At 29.7% G+C, this 22,128-nt stretch overlaps 2 protein-coding genes across 3 annotated transcripts; one reads left to right on the top strand and one right to left on the bottom strand.

Annotated features, from left to right (window-relative positions):
• Positions 1-436: 436 nt before the first annotated feature.
• LOC137831452 (uncharacterized) lies at positions 437-6,895 on the top strand. 2 transcript variants are annotated; one of them, XM_068639133.1, is made up of 10 exons: positions 437-575; positions 708-882; positions 1,817-2,021; positions 2,258-2,348; positions 2,846-2,991; positions 3,397-3,640; positions 4,576-4,680; positions 4,762-4,944; positions 5,660-5,861; positions 6,199-6,895. In XM_068639133.1, the coding sequence occupies exons 2-10, from the start codon at positions 732-734 to the stop codon at positions 6,675-6,677; spliced, it is 1,806 nt and encodes a 601-aa protein (XP_068495234.1). In that variant the 5' UTR covers positions 437-575; positions 708-731; the 3' UTR covers positions 6,678-6,895. The 2 variants fall into 2 exon arrangements, with proteins under 2 accessions (XP_068495234.1, XP_068495235.1); XM_068639134.1 differs by lacking the exon at positions 2,258-2,348 and having other exon boundaries at positions 494-575.
• A 7,888-nt stretch (positions 6,896-14,783) lies between these two features.
• LOC137831453 (transcription factor DIVARICATA-like) lies at positions 14,784-17,485 on the bottom strand. The gene is made up of 2 exons (XM_068639135.1): positions 15,984-17,485; positions 14,784-15,610 (listed from the first exon to the last, which is right to left on the bottom strand). The coding sequence occupies exons 1-2, from the start codon at positions 16,409-16,411 to the stop codon at positions 15,094-15,096; spliced, it is 945 nt and encodes a 314-aa protein (XP_068495236.1). The 5' UTR covers positions 16,412-17,485; the 3' UTR covers positions 14,784-15,093.
• Positions 17,486-22,128: the final 4,643 nt, after the last annotated feature.

The raw sequence follows: 22,128 nt of genomic DNA on the forward strand, positions 1-22,128 counted from the left end.
TTATATAACTTATACACTCATATATGGTTTATGTAACTAAATTAATTTTTATATGATGGTAACTAAATTGATTGCATGTCAAAATCTAAATTCGTTTGGGAATTAGAATCTAAATTGATCTTTAACTTTAACTACCAAGTTACTATTAGATTTTAAAATAGTTTTTAATTAAATTAATGATTAATTTTGTTAATTTAGAAATCAATAATTTTATTTTTAAAATCAATTTTTTTAGTAATTGTTATTCTATTAAATTTTTGGTTAAATTAATGTAATATACCTTATCTTTTAAAGTTTACTTAATAAAAGTGATATCCACAAATATTCATCACTCAATATCATCTGTTACTAATATTATGAGTCTGACTTACTAAATTTAAGAACATTTGAAATAAAAAAAATCAAAATTAAAAACTTGTAAAACAGTGAGACAAAAACAAATTATGACAACACAAAAATATATGAAAAATAAAAGACTAATGATTATTTGGTCAACTCAATCCAAAACGAGAGCGAAGTAGAATGTGAAGAAACATTTGGAGGAAGAACATTATCCCAGGCCAAGATATTTACTGGTAAGTAGTGTATCTTTTTGTTATCCGTTAATGGCAGTTGGATCTAACTACCTTATATTTCTGTTGTGTGTTAGGAGGACACAAACTTAGTGTGTTGTGTTGTTGCGTTCATCATTTGTTTGTTATCTGCAGAAACGTAACACACAGCAGCAAACCATGGCTTGCGTGTACAAGAATCCCAACGAGGCCATTGAAGTTCGTGTGAAGGATCTTCTTTCCCGCATGACTCTGAAGGAGAAGATTGGTCAGATGACCCAAATTGAGCGCACCGTTGCAAGCGATTCTGCCATTAGAGATCTTTCCATCGGTACCCTTCAACATACCTCTTGTGATGTGCCTTTCCAATTTGGTATTTCTTAAGGGTTTGAGCTTGTTGGAGGTTGGGTTGAATTTGAGAGACCCCATTAGAGAGTTTGTTTTAAAAATGGAAAATTTGATGCTGGCGTGTGTTTCTGCTACTTTGAATTTTTTGGAATTTGAAATGAATTTGAGGGACCCAATTGAGAGTGTCTAGGAAATGGGAACTTCAATTATGTTTGTATTTGTGAAGAAATGATTACATAGTTCAAGACCACTAGAATCCTATGCAATCTTTGCATAACATACAATTGAATCTTAATAACTTTTTTTTGTAATTTTAAAATCTCATTATGTCAAGTAAACACTGACTTTTCCGGATGAACATTTGGTGGTTCCAGGCCATCTGATAATTTCTCATATTTGTTTGAAACATGGGCACCTGGTGATCCCAAACCATGTAAATTTCTGGTATTTATGCCCCCATCTGTATAAGTTTTGAACTTTTTTGAATTTGAAAAGAATTTATTTGTTCGACCCCAATTGAGTGTGCCTCTTGAAAATGGGAACTTTGACATCGCTATATTTGTGTTACATTTTGTTCAACTTTGAATTTGCTGGAATTTCAAATCAATTTGAGAGGTCCCAATTGAGAGTGTGCCTTAAAAAATGGGAACTTTGCAGTGTATTTGGTTGAACAACTTAGATGAGAGGGAAAACGAGGGGGCTAAAATCCCTCTGCTTCCAGCTTTGCCTCCCTCCTTCAATGTTGGGAAATTTTGGAGAGGAAAAGTGGTCTATAATTGAGCTTTTATTTTTTCTTTCATCTTCTCATGATTTCCCTCCCCTTCCCTCCTTTAAACCAAATGCTCTATCCATATCTCTGTATGTGCTTGTATTGGACCATTCTTTGGCAGTTGATTACGTATATGTGCACATTATAGGGAGCATACTCAGTTCTGGGGGCAGTTCACCATTTGAAAATGCCCAGTCGGGTGATTGGGCTGATATGGTTGATGGCTTTCAAAAACTTGCTCTACAGTCGCGACTTGAGATACCTCTTATCTATGGGATTGATGCAGTTCATGGAAATAATAGCGTCTATGGCGCTACCATATTTCCTCACAATGTTGGTCTTGGAGCTACTAGGTTAGTACTCACTTTTCCCTATGTTTTTAAACTTAATTAGCAAAGCTTAATAGTATTACACTACTGGAATGGTTCTCTTGTACTGAAGAGATAAAAAAAACAAAGATGCTAACATCATGAGAAATGGTGCTGCAATGGTTTGCTGGATGTGCTGAATTGCATTGGCCTTTGAGTTTATGTAACTCTTTTCCGCCTTCGAAATCAATTCTTAAGTTTCACTGCTGGCATGCTTATAGGGACAGTGATTTAGTTCAAAGAATTGGAGCTGCTACGGCACTTGAAGTTAAAGCAAGTGGAATTCACTATACTTTTGCTCCATGTGTGGCGGTAAGGAATTGCAATCAACTAGTCCTTATAGGTCCTGCCGCTTTTGCAAAGTAAAATCACTTGGATCTCCATTTTGTGCAAGTTTTTTCAGTTTTGAAAATTTTGCAATTTAATGAAGTTTTGCCCCGGGTGCATTCATTATTTATCAGTCTTTGATGTTCATAAGTGACTCTAGTATACACTTTGCATACCCTTGGCTGGTAGCATGACAACGACACCACTTCCCAAGAATCTTGAACTTTTCAATCAACTCTCAAAGATTTTACCAGTTCTAGAGATTTAAGATTTTTTTCATTAAAAACTCTAGATGGGTATTATTATATTTTGCTGAAAAGATCTGCATATTTATCTTAAAATCAGTTTCTAGTAGGAGTTAAAACGCAAAGAATGATCTAAATATAACTATATTTTGCATATTTTTCGTTTCATTTTTTTCCCATTTAAGTTTCGGTATCTAAACAATAAAGGAATGACAATATACTTGGTTCAATATGCAGGTTCTCAAAGATCCTAGATGGGGAAGATGCTATGAGTGTTATAGTGAGGATACTGAAATAGTTAGAAAGATGACTTCCATTGTATCAGGTTTGCAAGGCCAGTCTCCAGAAGGACATAAACATGGATACCCTTTTGTAGCTGGAAAGTATGCAAAATCCATATATAAAAATTTTAACAAAATATTTTCATCAAAAAAAGTATTGAAAACTAATTATTTCTGTTCCAATAACTATTTCTATTGACATTTGACGCCAGGATGACTACAGCATTTTGTTTTATCTTCTTCCTATTTGTTTTCTTTATGTATCATTTTCGATAATTCGCATCTTAGGAAAGGATTTTGTCCCCTTTTGCTCAGTTGCAAAATATGATTTCCCTCAAATTTTTATGCTATTGGTATTTTGTTACCTATTTTCTGATTTTTATATTTTCCTATTACTTCATTCTGCTCATGGCTTAAACTTGTAATTATTTTGAATAACTTTTCCTAATTATTGATCATACATTTTCTTTATCAATATTGTCGTCTTGTGTTTGAGTTATACTTCAGGAACAATGTTATTGCATGTGCCAAGCATTTTGTTGGAGATGGAGGTACTCATAAAGGTGTGAACGAGGGGAATACAATAATACCTTATGAAGACTTAGAGCGAATTCACATGACACCTTACTTAGACTGCATTTCTCGGGGAGTTTCAACCATTATGGTCTCCTATTCTAGCTGGAATGGACGCAAACTCCATGCTGACCGTTTTCTTATTACTGAAATCTTGAAGGACAAGTTAGGTTTTAAGGTAAAATAACCCTAATAAATTTATCTCCTTCTCATTGGATAACTTTCAAGTTGCATTTGTATCAATATGCTTGAAAAGTATGTACCTGATTTTATGTGTTACCAGATATTTTCAGTACATTATGGATGAATACCCAAACCATTTTTCCATTTTATATGTTCTGCTTTTTTATTTTTGAAAAGATGGAGGATGTGCAGGTTTTCTTTTTAGTACAGATAAAAAACTATTCAAGAGGCTCCACTTATTAGGTTTAGCTTTTAGTATAGTTGTCCCTCAACATAATACCATAGTGGGCATTGACTAATAGCATGTTTGGATTTGTGGAAGGGAGCTTCAGACCCCTGTTTAACAGACTACACTGAGTTTCTCTAAAACGGATGTTCGATTGTTTCAATCGTGATTTTGTTCCTAAAATCATGATAGACTATAAGTAAAAGATTATAGCTTTTGTGTTGGGTGCAGATTTTTACACTAAGTTATACTACAAACAAACATTCTTTTGAGATAAATTTTTTTAAACATAAAATCATTTTACTTTGTTGGAGATTCCACATCGACTAGAGATAAGAACATTTCATAATGTATAAGTGGATGCAAAACTCACATCCGATTCTGTGAGGTTAAGTTAGGCTTAAAGTCCATTTCTTAATATGCTATCAGAGCTATTTACTGTCTATCTCACCAAGAGTTTGTTGTCTTATAGGTCATCCGCTGTCGAATGGACCACCCATATTCTTCTAAATTAAAAATAATTGTCAAGCTTCCTCCACCTAGCAACTTAAGCTTTTACAACAAATGGACCTTGACAATATCTGGAAAGTTGTAATAAGATATGATAATAATGACTGAAATTGTTTTTCATATTCTTGTCACTTGTGTTTCTGGTTTTATTATAATATTTGTTTTAACATATTCCTAGACCATTGCTGTTATAGGGATTTGTGATTTCTGACTGGGAGGGACTTGACAGACTTTGCCAGCCTCACGGGTCAGATTATCGGTACTGCATTTCCTCTGCCGTCAATGCTGGAATTGACATGGTGTGAATCTTCTGTTAAAGGAATCTTTTATCATAGTGTGCTTTTCTTAATCTGTTTTAATCTATTCAATAAAATATGCAGGTGATGGTGGCTTTAAGATACAAAGTTTTCATTGAAGAGTTGACCTCTCTAGTTGAATCAGGGGAAGTACCTCTAAGCAGAATTGATGATGCTGTTGAAAGAATTTTGAGAGTAAAGTTCGCTGCTGGGCTTTTTGAGTTTCCTTTTAGTGATAGATCTCTGTTAGATACAGTTGGTTGCAAGGTAATCAATAGCTCAGCACATAGTGAATTTCTTTTTCCATTGTTTAGGCCAAGTTTTCATTTGAAGATTTACAATATTTCTATTTCTAATCAGGAAAGTTAGATCATAATCATAGTTTAGTAGCCGGAGTTTTAAGAGTTTCTCCCACATCACCAGGAAGATTATTTTCTCTAGTTACTTATGGATGGAGTACTTCTGGTTTCAGTATTCATTGCTTTCACAAATTCTTCTAATATATGGAAAAAACCTACCCGTATCTGTTAGTGATTCAATTTGCCCCACTCCATACCATATTGTATTCTTCTTCTTGTGTGGAAATACTGCAGTGTTCAAGAATGACACTTTTAGTCAGACTGTTTTTCTTTTTTTTCTTTATATTTAGTTTTCTTGTGACAATTACAACTTATGGTATGCCATTGAACATATTTTAGGAAAATGATTAATCAAGCAATTATGGTAACCTTCTATGATTAACCAACCTATTGGTTCATCATTCTAAACTAGAAATATATAAAGGGATGGAAACTAAACTTTTTTGAGAGCTTTAGGAACCATAAATGCTTTAACAAAACTACTCGGATTCCATTTTACATTTATATTACAATTATGTACTTCTTCCAAGTTCCCATTTCGTGGCATGTTGATGTTGTATGTGCCTTGATTAATTGTTTGCTAGTATCATGTTTTAACTCATCACATAATACTATTTCTGCAGCCACATAGAGATCTTGCACGTGAAGCAGTTCAAAAGTCCTTGGTTTTGTTGAAAAATGGAAAATATCTTAGCAAACCTTTTCTTCCATTAAACAAGAATGCTAAGAGAATCCTTCTTGCCGGAACACATGCGGATAATCTTGGATATCAATGTGGAGGTTGGACTAAAACTTGGTACGGATTGAGCGGGCGAATCACAGTTGGTAGGACATTCTTTTGTGCTGCTTTTTGTTTTTTGTTGACTCTCAAAAACAGAAACTTTATGGCTTCTCCATGGTAGTTTAGTATTCGGATAAACTTATGTGACATCTTTGGTAGTAGAGTAATGGTTTCTGATGTTATAAATCTAGAAATTCATTTGGTCCATCCTTCCCTCTCAAGACTCAACCATAGTTTTTTTCTCTGTCCTTGAATGCATATTTACAGAGAACACGAAGATTGATTAAAATAAATCACCAATGTTAATACTCTATCTTTCTTTCTTTATAGTATTCTTTGTTAAACATTGTTGTTACATGTATCTTACACTTACCATTATAGGGACAACAATTTTAGATGCTGTGAAGGCAACTGTGGGAGCTGAAACAGAAGTTATATACGAGAAATATCCGTCAAAGGACACCATAGAAAGTAACGAATTCTCTTTTGCAATTGTAGCTGTTGGTGAAGCAACATATGCTGAGACCTTAGGTGACAATTCAGAGCTTACAATCCCCTTAAATGGAGTTGATATCATAAGGCTAGTTGCTGACAGAATCCCAACTCTGGTTATTCTGATATCTGGAAGACCTTTATTATTAGAGCCATGGCTATTGGAAAAGATTGATGCTCTTGTTGCTGCTTGGTTGCCAGGTAGTGAAGGGGAGGGAATCACAGATGTTATCTTTGGCAGTCATGAGTTCAAAGGTAAATTACCAGTGAATTGGTTCAGAAGAGTTGAACAGCTTGATCAGCCAACTGATGGAGTTAATTCATGTGAACCATTATTTCCTCTTGGTTTTGGTATGACATATCAGTAGAAGAATTAACATGAACAAGGGCTATCTAAAGCACCCTTAGATAGATAGAGAAGGACTTGATAGAAACACATTATGCTGAATATCCATATCGACTAAAAATAAGAATATTTCATAATATATAAGTAGATGTAAAGCTCACCTTATAAGTCAGTTTTATAAGGTTGAGTTAGACTTAAAGTTATTTTTTAATAAATTGTGAGTATTTGTTGTTCTCCAAATTAGTGAGTACAAGGCTAAGTTGAGATTGGTAGAAAATGGTGTGAAGCTTACTTGATTAGAGCTTCCAAATATACCCAAAGGTTCCCATATTTTATATCAATATCAATGAAAAGTGTTTGGTAAAAATGTTCACAATTTAGTATGGATTGGCTTCAGGGAGAAAACAAATAATAACCAGTTTAAGCAAGATTTACACAGTTTGATTGGATTGGTTGATCAACTTTTGTTTTTGTTAATAATATACTGAATTATGACTTTAAAATACTGAATTAAAAAAAAATAATTAGTATTAATTTTTTGCCAGCATAATATCTAAAGTAATTGTTTAAGCATACTAATATTTAATACCATATATATGAATACAAAGTTAGGAACAAAAAGAGACAACACAAAATTACTAAACAAATTTTAAAAATATCATAAATACAATTTAGTTAAAATATGATAATGATGTAACACCGCTTTAAAATAAGTAAAATTGATGCAAATCAATCAATTTTCAAGATAAAAACTCAGCCTAAAATTAATTTTGACTTTTTTTTATAAGAAGACACTGAATTTTAGTAGAAAAAAATTATTGGTAGATGTAATTGATTTTATTGAATTAATGAAAGTTGGTAAGTTGTTTTATAGTGTAATATATTAAAATTATCTCTTAGATGTATTTTTTTTTAAAATATAAATATTATTTTGAATAAAAAATTAGTTGAGAAAATAAAAATAAATTATTTCTTAAAAATGATAATATTTAAAATATTATTTATTAACTGTTGATAATAATTATAAAAAAATTAAAAAAAGACTCAATAAATAGAATTATTTTTAAAAAATCAAATGTTGGATATAAGGATAAATAAATAATTTACCAAAAAATTTTCACAAAATTACCACTTTCTTCTCGTTCACTACAATAAAATCATTAAATAATATCCAAATTTAAAGAAAAAAAATTAATTAGTCACTATATTAACTAAATTAGATACTAACTTAGAGACTAAAAATTTATTCATATCTAAAGTGGTTTCTATTATTAATAAAAATTTATAAAATGGTTTCTAAATTTGTATCTAAATTAACTACCTAAGTTTTAGCGACTAATATTTTTAATTATAAATTAGTTTCTAAAAGATTAAGAGATATTAATTTAGAATATAAAACGGTAAATACCAATTTAAAAACTTGTTAGTTAATTGTTAGATACCAATTTAAAAACTATTTTATAAATTTTTATTAATAATAGAAACTACTTTACATACCAATAATTTTTTTAGTTTATAAAATAATTTCTAATTTAATCAAATATTAACTAATTATTTTGATCTCTAAAATTAGTTTCTATTTAATAATTTTCTTACAGTGATTTTACATTATTTTTCTTTTTTTAAAATTTTTCTTATACTAAAACATACACAACTCTCATAAATAATCTAAAAAAATCTCCACAAGTAAATAATAAAAAATAAACAATGCATAAGTTTCAAATATCCAAATGTTTTCCACTTTGTGTTTACTCAGCGGAGGGTGATTTAACATAGACAATATAAGAATAAAGTTTCTTCTAGTGATTTTACACTATTTTTCCTTTTTTTAAATTTTTCTTATACTAAAACATACACAATTCTCATAAATAATCTAAAAAAAATCTCCACAAGTAAATAATCGAAAATAAACAATGCATAAGTCTCAAATATCCAAATTTTTTTCACTTTGTGTTTACTCGGTGGTTGTTGTTTTGTTTAAGGAAATAGGGTGATTTAACATAGACAATATAAGAATAAAGCTTTGTGAAATATGTTTGAAAAAAATCTCTTCACAAACGTGAGCTTCTGTAACATGGGTTTTTAATCCAATACCCTCAATTATCTTAGGGTGCTTCTTCCTTCACCCTATCATAAATGTGAATTGACAAATTTATTCCTAGGATGTTTTAAGAACTCAAGCACAACAACTCTTTTTTCTATACTATTTTCGTTGTTACTGTTTAGAGCAAGCGAGGATGAATATTTGGGGTAATTTTGATGATTTTAGTTCATTCTCATTGAACATATATCGACAAGTGCGCTTTTTGACAGCATTGCGGTGATTAGTAGATGGTTTAGGAAGTGTTGATCTTCAGAGAGAAAGGTTAGGTTTTTTTTTTCTTCCAGAATTGATAATTCGTAATATTTATGGAAATTGAAAATTTGGAATGAAATAGAGGAGTGTATGCAAATTACATTTTTGGAAAGTACAATACGTAACTTGTTTCTGGAAAGGGTAGTCAATAATCATTTCGGAATACCCTTTTAGAAACACGTTTTATAAATTATGGATTTATCAATCTAGAAATAAAAAAATATTTTCCAAAAAATATATTCTTTTGTCTTCTAGATTTTCTATTCCATAAACATTTTTTGTTTTTACGCAACACCTCCTATTTTGGAACCACCCAAAACTATCAAGAATAATTTGAGTATTTAAAAAAAAAATTGAAGTGCAAGAAAAAAAAAGCACACATTATCTTATATACATAATGGATAATATTATACTTAAAAGATTATGTTGATAGTTGTTTTAAGTCTCCCTAATAGTTATAAGACTCTTATAATTAATTTATATCTTTATTTTTTATAATATTAACTTATTAAAATAAATAAAAAATATAATAAATAATTGTTAATAATAAATAAATAATTTCTCTTTTCATTCATTACTTTTCGAAATGATTTTTTTTCACACATTTTTTACTTTTTATTTCTTTTCTCTTATACTCCCTTCATTTTTTAGCTCTACCATTGAGCATTGGTATTTCAATTTTATGTCGATATGTTTTGGAGATGATGGGGGAGAAAGTCCTATTTGACAATCACTGCCTTTTACAAAAGTCTATCTCTCAAATAGGTTGTAAACAAGAAAAATATATTAAAATAATCATTATAAATAGCATCACTATTTAATACTTATTATCTTTAGATTATTTTTTCAGGTAACTTAATTGTATATAGTAAGATAAGATTGTATATCATGGATGGTAACCCAAACCATGAATTCAAAGAATATTACCTAAAGCTATGTAGTAAAAATATAGCTTTTTTAAAATGCTATTACATTAGAATCCTTTCACAATAAAAAAGCCTCTGTGTGTATGAAATTGAAAACAAAAACCAGTAATTAGTTGAGGGTTAGTCTCATTGTATTGTTATCACAAAGATAAAAATTTAATCATATCTTGTTTTTTATTGTTTGAAATTGTAGACTCTCAAGGATGGCTTTTTCTAAACTAGGGTTAAATTACAATGCTTATAATGCAGAAAATTATTGTAGTGAGTTTCACTATGTTGATGTCCATGGTTTAGGCAGATGTCAAAAATATTGTTCTTACATAAATGTTTAATTTCCATCTTCCCTTTATATTCATGATAAATTGGTTGTTTTGATTATAAATGTTTCAAATACTAGGTTTGGTTATAGACAAAAATATTAGGCTTAGTAATGGATTAACTATAAAGGGTACATAAGTATTAGTTAAAACTTCATATATTTCTTGAAGTAGACTAACATGCTATGCTTAATCATATATGTAGGACCTATAGTCTAAGACAGTGATAGCAAACTTAGGTATTTTCATTATACTATTAATCATTTTCTTGTTGTAGTTAGCCCTTGGTGATCTATAATAGAAGTTATTGCTAACAATCCAAACCCTAACCCTAGCTATTTTCATATCTTGATGTCCCTAGTCTATGACCGACATAAATTATATCCATGCTTTGTTATTTGGGATCATTACTTCAAAATATCAGTTTCAAGGATCACGTTACACACATTCTAATGTGAAATCTCTTAACTTTGACACATCACAATCAAATTCAAAGATCCAATTAATTTTACAAAATTCTAAATAAAGGACCCAATAGGCTAATGTATAAGACCAAGTTTTCTTATCCCTAGCATGCACGTACGATAAAAATTGATTGCCCTTTACAATTAGCATGGAAACTACATTCACACTTAAAACTTTTTTGCTCTAAAGAACAAGATCATTGTGTGCATACACTTGAGGATTTTGAGGATTGTCACAACTCCATGAAAAAATAAAGATAAAGTGCAAGAGTTGGGTAGGTTTGGGTCCCATGTCATGACTTGGATATTTCATACCTACTGTTGAATTTTCTATTCTGAACCCAGTAGATCTGAAAATCTTGTTGAGAAGACATGTCCTTTACCCTTTCTATTTGTCTATATAATCTCAAATCATGAACTTTGTTGCCAATATTCTGGTTTATTCCCATTGAAGGATATGAAATCTTTGAGATACAATTGCATTGCCTAATGATAATGAGATTTGATGCAGCAGCTTTCCGTCCTTCTCTGTTGTTTTCCAACGTGTGTAATGCAAATCTTATTGAACTGCCATCATTCTCAGATTCTGGGCCAATGAATAAACATGGAGGGAATCCCACCCACTTTCTGATCATAGCCCCATAGACACAACTTTGGATTCTGCCAACCATTTAATATCTAACATGTGTAAAGATGCTTCACCCCATAGTATTAAAATAACATCTTTTACACTTGTTAACTAACTCTTCAATAAAATGATTAATTCAACAATAACTATGAGTGCTACCAACATACATCTTTCAGCATATTTTTATGATTAAAGTTTGTTAAAAACCACACCACTACAAGTGAAACTTATGAAATGCATGTTTAATCGATCTAATTTTTCACTTTATACCAAAAGTTTTTCATGTAACTTGTATTGTATGTCACTCTCCAATCATCAATTTAATAAAGGGGTGGTTCACAAAAAAAAAATATTTTCAAGAAGAATTCAATAAAGAGTAGAAAGATTAAAAAGATAAATTATTAGGTGATTCTACGATTTATATTAATCCCATATAGTATGCATTTAAGTGGTATTAATTTTTTTTTCCTTTTAAGTTGAAATATGTATCACATAGATATCGATTAGGAAGATAGACACCCGAAATATATATAGGCATATATCACCAAATAATTTCCAAAAGAAGAGTGCTATATATAACATTTATATATATATTCTAATAAAAACAAAAATGTTAGTATAAATATTGAAAATATACACCAAATATGATGCATTATACAAAGATATATCAACAAAAGCAACCTAGATGGGTTTTATTTCTTAGCATATAAAGATTATTTAGTAAAAAATATCCACCAAAGAAATTTCCATGTGTGCAAATAAAGGAGAATCATTAATTTCCCTGTAGTAGGTAATGTTTGACTCTGTGTTTTTTTTTATTTCTCCACTAAATTAATTACTTATTGTCCATCCATAATTAAAATCCAAAAACAAAGAATTGAAGTTACTGTGTGAATTTGGCTATAACTATAGTGCAGTGTTGATGGAAAATAAGAATAAAGTGGGGAAGGAGCTTTTTAATTCCACTTGCAAAATGGAAGTTTTCCTTTTGTAAAGGATGGTGGTTAGTCTTGTCACATACTGTAGCAAAACCAAGTAGCAGGACCATTTAGGCTTACACCCTCATGCATGGTATGCTTGTTTTTATTATACTTGAATAGCCAGATTTTATATATATCCTTGGACAAGTTACAAGGGTCGTTTTAAAATGCATCAATAATTTTGGAATTTCTATGAATAATTGACAATAAAGTTAACAAAAAAGTGAAAGTACTACTTTTCATAAAGGGTCACATTTTTTCTTCAAAAGAAAGCTTTGGTTAATGCAGGTAGAATTACATGTGGAATTGTATTCCATCACTCTTCATGTGATTCCATAATTTCACCCCTCTCATTTTTATGGAAAACATGATAAAATTCAAACTTTTCTATAAATACTTGGTAAAAAAATAAGAAAAATGTTATAAATTTAAATTAACTTACCCATATTTTTAAAAGCTTTTGTAACACCAACTTCTTTGAATGTCATATTTAACTTATTTTTCAGTTTGACCATCTTACATTTTCAGATATTTACTTCAGTGTTCTAGTTTAATTTTCATTCTGATATAAATATATACTTAGATTCATCTGTCAACTTTATAGAAAATGAATTTGGCCTATAAAATGTACCCTGAAGACCACCATTGCTATGTTCAACATTCAATCATTCACTCCTTTATGAGAAGGAAGCACTTTGTCATTAACAGACGAAACACTTTGCAGACCAATAAACTTGTCCACACCTGCATGACTTTTGCATTATGCACAAATTGAAGCATATATGCTTACATCTTGAAAAAAAAAATCGATCTGAGATTGGTCCAAAACAAAGAAACAGTGGAATTGTGCGCAAGGAATTTGTCTTGGCATATCCTATTTTCCAAAGGCAGGCTTGTAGAAAGTGGAGCAGATGTGGTCAAAATGACCTTATTGCAAAGAAGAAAAAGCTTATAGTGATGATTTGCATCTCTAATCAAATGCACATAAGCTTCTATTTCAATTATTGCACCTTTCTCTTTACTTGGTTGTTGTGAATCAATTGTGTAATTAATTAATTTGTAGATTCTCCTTCCAAGGAAAGTTTGTAGGCGTGTCTTTGTACAATTGAGCACACATATTGGAATCATCTGAGCTTTGCAAAGCTAATCAAGTAGAATAAGTGCTAATAGACCCTCAAAATAGATTATATTAAAATCTAGACTTTACTTAAGGTAGCCACAAACACACTGTATCAGCAACTTCTTTAGTCATTTTCATGTCAAAGATTATCTGCCACAATGTTTACTTATCATTCATATTTATTTATTTATTTATTTATTTACTATTCTCATTATCTCCACAAAGCACTCTTTGGGAAAGGGAAAAGAATGAGTATGGCAAGATTCTTCATTCTCATTCTCAAAGAAAATAAATATGTGGTCAATGAATTTTCTCTTCAGAGAGAGAATCCAGAACCCTTTTGTTTCTGTGTATATAATAAACGATTAAATGTGTACTGTTAAATGATATATTAAAGCCAAATAAAACTATCATAAAGTCAATGAAATTTTTAAGATGTTTTATTTAGAATGTCATTATGAAATATTTACTAAAGATGCTTTCAACCATGCCATTACCATTTCCTATATTACAATATACAAAATGTTTTAGAGATATTTTTGTGCATGTGTTTTGTTCAGAATATCATTGGAAAGGAGGTTTACCCTGTATTTGTACAATAGACTTTATAAGATAAAATTAATGATTTTGGCTAAAGTTCTAAGGTTGATGAAGAGGATGTTTGGTAGTTTTAAAATCCCACTGTCAATATCTATAATGTGATTTACTCAAATTTATTATGTAAGGATATGTAATAGTAACATACATATAAATCTAATCATAAAATTTTGGCCATCTAATTATAATCCAGGGAGAAACTACAGCATGATAATAAAATATGGTTCATGTTACACAATATATAATATAATATCTGGTTAAAATTTGTTTTTGGAAAAATAAAAAAGGCTGAGGTTGTCTCCATAAATGGCATCAACGATTTGAGGCAAGATTTGGAGAACAGTGAAGTATTTAAAATTATGTTAAACAGAATGGGTCCGTACACATAGAATCACAATGACTATGATGCTTTATTTGGATTTACTCAGTGAACAGTGCACAAACAGTGGCCTCAACATCGTGCATGACCAAATTCTTTGTTAAGAATATATTACCCATCTAATCCGACATGAATCACGCTTGTACCATATGTCTCTGTTTATTCTAATTAAACAACTAATTAATCCACATGAATCTCACTTTGTGTAAAATATGTTCGTGCATCTTAATCTTATCTTAGAAGAACCATTGCTAAGGTACTAGATTACGGATCTCTCAATTTCTTACTATTTTTTTGCTCTTTAAATACAATTTTCCATCAACAGTTCATACATAAATGCTTGCCATAGTACAAGGGACCCTTTCTGTTTAAAGTTAACATTTCATTCTAAACTTAGCTTCAAATCCAATATTCTTAAACGAAAATCCAAAGTTTGGTACTTCTTTTTGCCTAGCAGCTCTCACCTTTCACAAATGTAAGGTTGGTGAAGAAACAAATTTCAACACCTTCCTTCAAGTTCATATACCAAGAAGGCAATAACTAACTAATAGTCTAATGTAAGGTATTCACATAAAACATGGTAAAAGGCACAGACACTGTACTAGTGAGTGCACTGAGCAAAAGACACTGTTTCTAGCCATAAATAATTCAACACAACCACCTCCACCACATCATGCATGGGAATAGTGTTGGGAGGGCTGCATTTGGAAAACCATGTTTGGTGTCTGAGGTCCGAAGTAAGAAGACTCATGAAGAGAACTTCTGTGCAGATTTTGGCCCTGCACCTTAAACCCATATGAGTTAAGGCCATAAGGGGACACGAACACTTGTTCATGTGCAGGATTCAGAGACATGGCCACTCCTGCATTTGACTGATTCCTCCATTGGAAATTCATTCCTGATGAGGCACCACTGGAAATTGGCTGCTGGTGTGAGAGCATCACAGAATGCCGGGGTGAAGTGGATCTTTTGCTGTCTTCTGAAGAAGTTCTGGAGGTTTCCGTGAGATTCACTGTTGTTATGTCATGGATGCTAGCCCTCCTCTTGTCTTTGCCTCCTGAAAGTTGCCTGATGAAGTACTTCTGCGCATGACTAGCAACTTGAGTTGGCGTTCGAGTAATCACAAAATTGCGTGAAATGTTTCTCCAATCACCTTTGCCATACTTCTTCAGCCCCAGTAGAAACAATCTGTGGAGAATTTTTCACAAAGCATAATCAAGTTCCAAGTTCACACTCAACATCTCATATAAATAGCACAAGAATTTATTTATTTGACCTAACTAACCACCCACATAGCTTGCCTCATGAAGGCTATAATGACCTTAAAACAAATAAGAAAAATCCAACTCCTGATAACAAAGTAGGCAGCATCATTGCTCCTACTCCTAGGTTCACATATAAAGTACATCATAAACTTAACCACATCCATTAATTCTTGCGGTACTCGTATACATCATTTTTCTTGCCAAACTAATTCCCATTTTCAAGAACTAAATTCATAGATGGAAATAAAATTTAAAAGCAACAGTAATAATAAAGAATAAGCAACAAGATGACTCACTTGTGTTCCTCTTCAGTCCATGGCACACCTTTTTTCCTTTCCTGCTCAGGAGGTCTGCCAGAGGAGGATCTCTTAGCAGTGATGCCTTTGAAGCCATCGTAGCCAGGAGTATTCACCCAGTCTAGGGTGAAGGGTGAGGTGGTGGTACTGTAGCCTGGAATCGGGATCAAGCCAGCTTCTATGTCACTAACATCTGCTTCCAATTCCTTGTACTGCTTCACCACATCCATAACTGTCTTTCCTGGTATCATCTCAGCCACCTTGTGCCACCGATCCGGGGTGTCCTTGTCATAAACAGCAAGAGCATTCTCAAACAGCTTGTTCTCTGCAGGGGTCCATTTGGTGTTGTTCCTGTTATCATCCATAAGCCAATTGGAGTTGTACATGTAAGGTGAGGCAGGAGGGAGGATCTCCATTTCCCACTTCATGACACCAAAGTCACAACACAAGGAAACACGCAAACTATGGGAGCATCAAGAACAAGGTTTGAGCCAATTCAAGATGGTTTTTTGGTTTGGTGTGGGTATGTGTCTGTGGATTTTACTTGAAAGATTACACAATTTTATGGGAAGCAGGGTTGATTCAGAGCAGGAGAGAGAGGGAGATATCTGAGAAGCAGAGGTGGAGGTTTTACCACAACACTATCAAGGATAAATCAACAAGCATTTTTTGAAAGGAATCAGAATAGCCTTTTTTATGTGTAGGAAAGGAGGTGTGCTCTTCAGGAATCTACAAAAGACCCACTTTGTAAAAAAATCAAAGGGAATGCTCCAAATTGAGGTTCAAGATTATTACCTAATTGGTCCAAAGGAAAACCCTAGAAACATTTATGATGAGATCTAAACCCAATGAACATCCCTCCCTCATACCAAAAACTGGAACTGAGACACAGCAAAATTCCAGACAAAAAACAAATCCCAACACAACAAAAATGACAACTTTCAGAGCGGAAAAATCTGACAACTCTTTCTGCACTTCAATTTGAGTTTACCCCAATTGGGAAAGCAATCAGAAGCCAAGGAACAGCAAAAGGGGTGCAGCCTGAGACAATGAATGTACAGACCCAATTAGGAAAGAGCAGAAAGACTCTGAATTTATGAGGGAAGAGGGTGGTGGAAGAAAAAGAAGAAAAGCTTGTTTAAAAAAACACAAAACAAAACTCTTTTTTTTTTTTTTTTTTAAAATCCTTTTCCTTGATGCTGAGCTACAAAGAAAAGAGAAAGAAATATTGAAAAGAAACTTAGCACAAAAACGGAATAGGAGCCCCCCCAAATGGAAAAGAGGGAAATTATATGGAAGCAGAAAAAGCAAAGTGGTGAAGCTTGAAAGAATGAATCTTAAAACAAGCTTTGGCACTCTCTCCTGAAAGGAGAAGCACCAAGGGAGAGAGAACCAAAAAGCAGTGGCTGAAGGTGGTGAGCTGTGATTGGGTGCTATGTGTGTGTGTGGATCCTGCAACCATATAAAAAGTTCCCTCTTATTATAATGCACACACACACCCCTGCTTCTGTGCACTTTTTTTTATTAAAAATAATAATAATGAGTAATTACTGATTTATAAATGCATTATTTACTCCTAAATATTATTTTATTCATTCGTTTAATTTCCTTTTTGTCTTTTCCATTGACGTTCATTCGCAGCTCAGCAAGCTTGGCTATGTTGCTTTGCAATGGTGAAGTAACACCCCACTTCCAGATACATGCATCATTCATATTCAGTCTTCGTTTATGGAGATTTCAGTTTCCTTTCATGTAACCGTGTGAAGCTTTTTACATTCATAATAAATATAAATGGTATAGGAGTTAATTGCTAAGCAAATTCATTAATCATCCTAATTATTATCATCAATGATACTAATTACTATTTACTAATTATAAAAAAATTCATTTACTACCACTATAACTATAATTTATTGGCATTATGATTATTGAGTAATATCATTTATTGTTTCAAAAAAAGTTATACTCTCTCTTCTCCATTTTATTTTATCTTTTGTTTCAGAAATATAGTGAATAAATTAGTGAATAGAAAATTTTTACTACATTTTTTTTTTTGTAGTTACTACATATTTAAACAATTATTATTATATTTGTTCTATAAAAGCGTTTAACAATGCATGTTCTGTAAATAATCCAGGTAGTGAGTTCTTTTCTCGTTTAACTTGTAAGTAATTAAAATAATTATATTTAGTTTATGACTAATAATAAAATAATTTAGATTACAAAATATTTATTACGTATAATATTGAACTAAAATTATAATTATTACATTAAAAATGTAAATTATTATCAATTAAAATTACTATATAATATATACACACTTAAATATACTGCCTCATTGACATTTATGTAAAAAGAATATTTTTATTGTTCTCAAATATAAATAAACTTTTTCTACATTTACTTTATTAAATGATTTTTTTTTCTAAAATAGTACTCCCATTGACATATGTCTTGTCTTTTGTTACATTATCATGATACGGATTTTTTATTTTATGGTAATGAAATTAAAAACAAAATATTAAAATTGAACAAATTAAATATTAAATCTCTTGAATTTTTTCTCATAGATACTACAAAAAATAATGATGGTAGAGTCCCTAAAAGAGTAATGTAAAAAATAAAAGAGTAATGTTAACTAAGCCTACATAAAGAAAATATATTATTTAACTATAGTGTAGGTTTGAGGACACTAAAAAGGTATATAAAATTAAATAATTATTAAGAAGTAGACTTTAAGTCAAACTCAACTTCATAAAATCAACTTATAAGGTGAGGTTTGCACCCACTTATGTACTATGAAATGTCATAATTGATGTGGGATCTCCAACAATAATTAAACTTAGTGTCGCTGTTGAGGACACTACGTGAGAAAACAAATGTGAGTAAATTGTCGTCATTTGAGACAGTGTCTAGGAAACAAAGATTAGTGTCGCTTAGACCTACGCTAAATGTAATAAAATATTAACTTGCATTCACTTTGTATCCTCATCCTCGATGTTGTATCATTCTGAAACTTTTTTTAATTGCATCTACTTTGTGTTATATTCTAGACTCAATATTATTTTGTCTCTTAATTTTTTTATTGCATTTACTTTGTGTCGCCCAATTCTAAGCACTAACTTATTATTATATTAATAATTTTTAGTGAGTTAAAGGTCTTCATTGTGGACACAATATTTGACATTTATTTTGTGTTCAACTTGAGTAGACTTCACCCTTACTAGTGACTTCTCTTTTGTTGACAACTAAACTTAATTTTTCTTGTTGTAAGTATGTTCTTATAAAGTGTTTAAATTGGATAAAATCTTAAAAATAAATTAAAATATAAATTTTATATTTTAATTCATCTATAACATCATATGTTATTACGATTTTTTAAAATTTAAAAACTCAAAAATTAGATTAATGGATAAAAGAATATTAAATTCCTAAAAAAAAAATCATCATTAAAATTATTTTTTTTAAATGTCTATCACTAACCACTTCAAAAAAAAAATAACAATTAATTTTTTTAAAAAAAAAATTATATTAACTAACTTATATATTATTTTATAAATTAAGAAATTATTGATATTCTAAAACAATTTATACTATTAATATAAATTTAAAAAATAGTTTTTAAATTGGTATCTAACTTTAACTACTAAGATTTTAGCTATTATAATTATTTTACATTCTAAATTAATCTTTAACTATAAATTAGTGATTAATTTATAATCTAATCTAGTTAGTAGTTAAAAATTTTGTAGTTAATGATAGATACCAATTTATAAAATATTTTATAAATTTTTATTAATAATTAAAACTACTTTAGATATCAATAATAGTGTAGTTTATAAAATAATATCTAACTTAGTTAATTAACGATTAATTATTTTTAGTCTCTAAATTATTTATTATTTAATGATTTTTTTTAGTGAAAATATTTTTTTATAGGTTCAATTAGATTAATTATTAGTTTATAAGGTAATTAAATTAATATAATTTTTTCTAATAAGTTATATCAAAATAATTTATTTTAAAAGTTTATAATTAGTGAGTTATAAGTTAATTCACCTAATTTTATAGCTTATGACTTGTAGCTTGTTTAATTAATTTTTATTATTATTTATTATATTTTCATATTACTTTTAGTTTATTTTTATGTATTATTAAATATAATTACATATATAAAATTGTAAATGTAAGAACAACTTAAATTGAGGAATAATTTTAAAAAAATAGAAATTAAAGTTGATTAACATATATTAAATTAACTAATTTAAATAAAATAACTTATCTTAATAATAAAAATATATAATCTTAAATTTTATGTGATGTAAATATATTTTAATCAAATTTCTTATAATTTTTAAATTTTAAATTTATGACTTTATTATGTATGATTTTACAATGAAGATAACTCATTTATAATTTATTTTTATCAAAAATATTTATAAATTATTGTATTTAATGATAATTAAAAAGTTTAATAGTATTAATTATTCCATCATTTTTTAAAATTATTTGCTATTTATATTTTTCAACATAACAATTACAACTCTACTTTAATTTATTAAAAATAAATGTTCACACTAATCTAAGAAAATGGTGTTTAATATTTATTTATGCATTTCAAGCTATAATCAATAGAGGATAACTCAGTATCTTAATTATTCATAAAAACATGTCTAGTTGCATGCATTTACATAGAGACATAATAATTATTTGTTTAATAAACAGTTTTTTAATCATTTACTTATTTATTAATTTTCTTAATATGTGTGAGAAAAATCTTAAATGTCACATAAATGAAACTGAGGAAATAATGAATTTAATGAAATAAAAAAATATTTAATTAAACACAAGTAAACTAAAAAATTAAATATTATACAAAAATTAAAACACGGCTCAAAAAACAAAACAAAAATTTAATGTTATTGTACAGGGTGCAAAAATATTTATACTCACAATAAAAAAACATTATTTTTTTTCTCTTTTTAATTTATTATAAAACTAATAAAATTATCATAAATAATAGTTTTTAATTAGATTATGAAATAAAAGAAATATTAACTATCGTTATATTGTGATTCAAATTTTCACATAAATAAACTTATTGATTGGGTGAAAAAAACAAGTATGAAAATCATCTCGTGTTAAAGAATTAAGAGTATTTTTACATAAATTAAAAATTAAAAAAAAATAATATATATATATATATTCCTTTACTCCTCATAAAAAATTGTAAAATAGTTACCGTCGTAGAACAAAAAGATATAATCCTTGTTCGGCTGTTATTTATTGTTTTACGAATAATAGTTAAGGAATTAAAAAAAATATTAAGCGACTTTTAACATTATTAACAACTTTTGAAGAAGATTTTTAATAATGGCTTTTTTTTATTGAATCTTAAATTTTTTAAAGGAAATATATGAAAACCAGATTTTTATTAACATCAATTTTATGATTGATTCTAAATTTTGGCAATGCAATTTTTTTTATGCAAACCATTTAATGCATTTTGCATTTTCAATAAATAAATATGTTTTGAATAAATCAGTTCTCCGAATTGATGTTAAGCTTCTTTTCTTGTTAATTTGAAGAAATCTTATGGATCCATGAGAATCTAAATGCCACTATTTTTTATGGAAAATGTGAATAATATCTTAAAACACTAGTCAACAAATTAAACGTATTTTTTTACGTAAATAATATTGTATTTATTACTTTTAATCACATAATAATATTTTTGAAAAAAAAAATCATTCAAGTTGGAAAATCCTTATTCAAAAGTTTTAAATTTGTGTTTGTTTGTTTGAAGATATATATTTGTATAGAAATATTGAATTATATATTTGAATTAGTTTATTAATGTTAATTTGAATGTGGTTGTTGTATTGCATGGAAGTGGTGGTGAGAGTAATTTAAAAAAGTTGAAGTGTGGAAAAAGGGGCATTTTGGTAATATCAAAAGGGGTAGCCGCCAAAGCAACGGTTGAGAGATGGATAGGAAAATGTGACAGAGTCCGCAAGTTGATGGCAGTGGGCCCCACGTACGGTTCCAGAGTTAACACTCACAACACACAACAACCCTTTTCTCATTCGCCACCTTTCCCCATTATTGTGCCTTTAGGATCTCTAGGACGTGGGTCCTACAACAA

Source organism: Phaseolus vulgaris, chromosome 6 (genome assembly GCF_000499845.2).
Source record: "Phaseolus vulgaris cultivar G19833 chromosome 6, P. vulgaris v2.0, whole genome shotgun sequence".
Taxonomy (NCBI): Eukaryota; Viridiplantae; Streptophyta; class Magnoliopsida; order Fabales; family Fabaceae; genus Phaseolus; species Phaseolus vulgaris.

What these genes read in the sequence shown, in the direction of transcription:
- LOC137831452 (XM_068639133.1), top strand. Translation starts at nt 732, where the DNA reads ATGGCTTGCGTGTACAAGAATCCCAACGAGGCCATTGAAGTTCGTGTG. An exon ending in CATTAGAGATCTTTCCATCG is followed by an intron (nt 883 to 1,816) that starts GTACCCTTCAAC and finishes TGCACATTATAG; the next exon opens with GGAGCATACTCAGTTCTGGG. An exon ending in AGGACAAGTTAGGTTTTAAG is followed by an intron (nt 3,641 to 4,575) that starts GTAAAATAACCC and finishes TTGCTGTTATAG; the next exon opens with GGATTTGTGATTTCTGACTG.
- LOC137831453 (XM_068639135.1), bottom strand. Translation starts at nt 16,411, where the DNA reads ATGAAGTGGGAAATGGAGATCCTCCCTCCTGCCTCACCTTACATGTAC. An exon ending in TGGACTGAAGAGGAACACAA is followed by an intron (nt 15,611 to 15,983) that starts GTGAGTCATCTT and finishes AATTCTCCACAG; the next exon opens with ATTGTTTCTACTGGGGCTGA.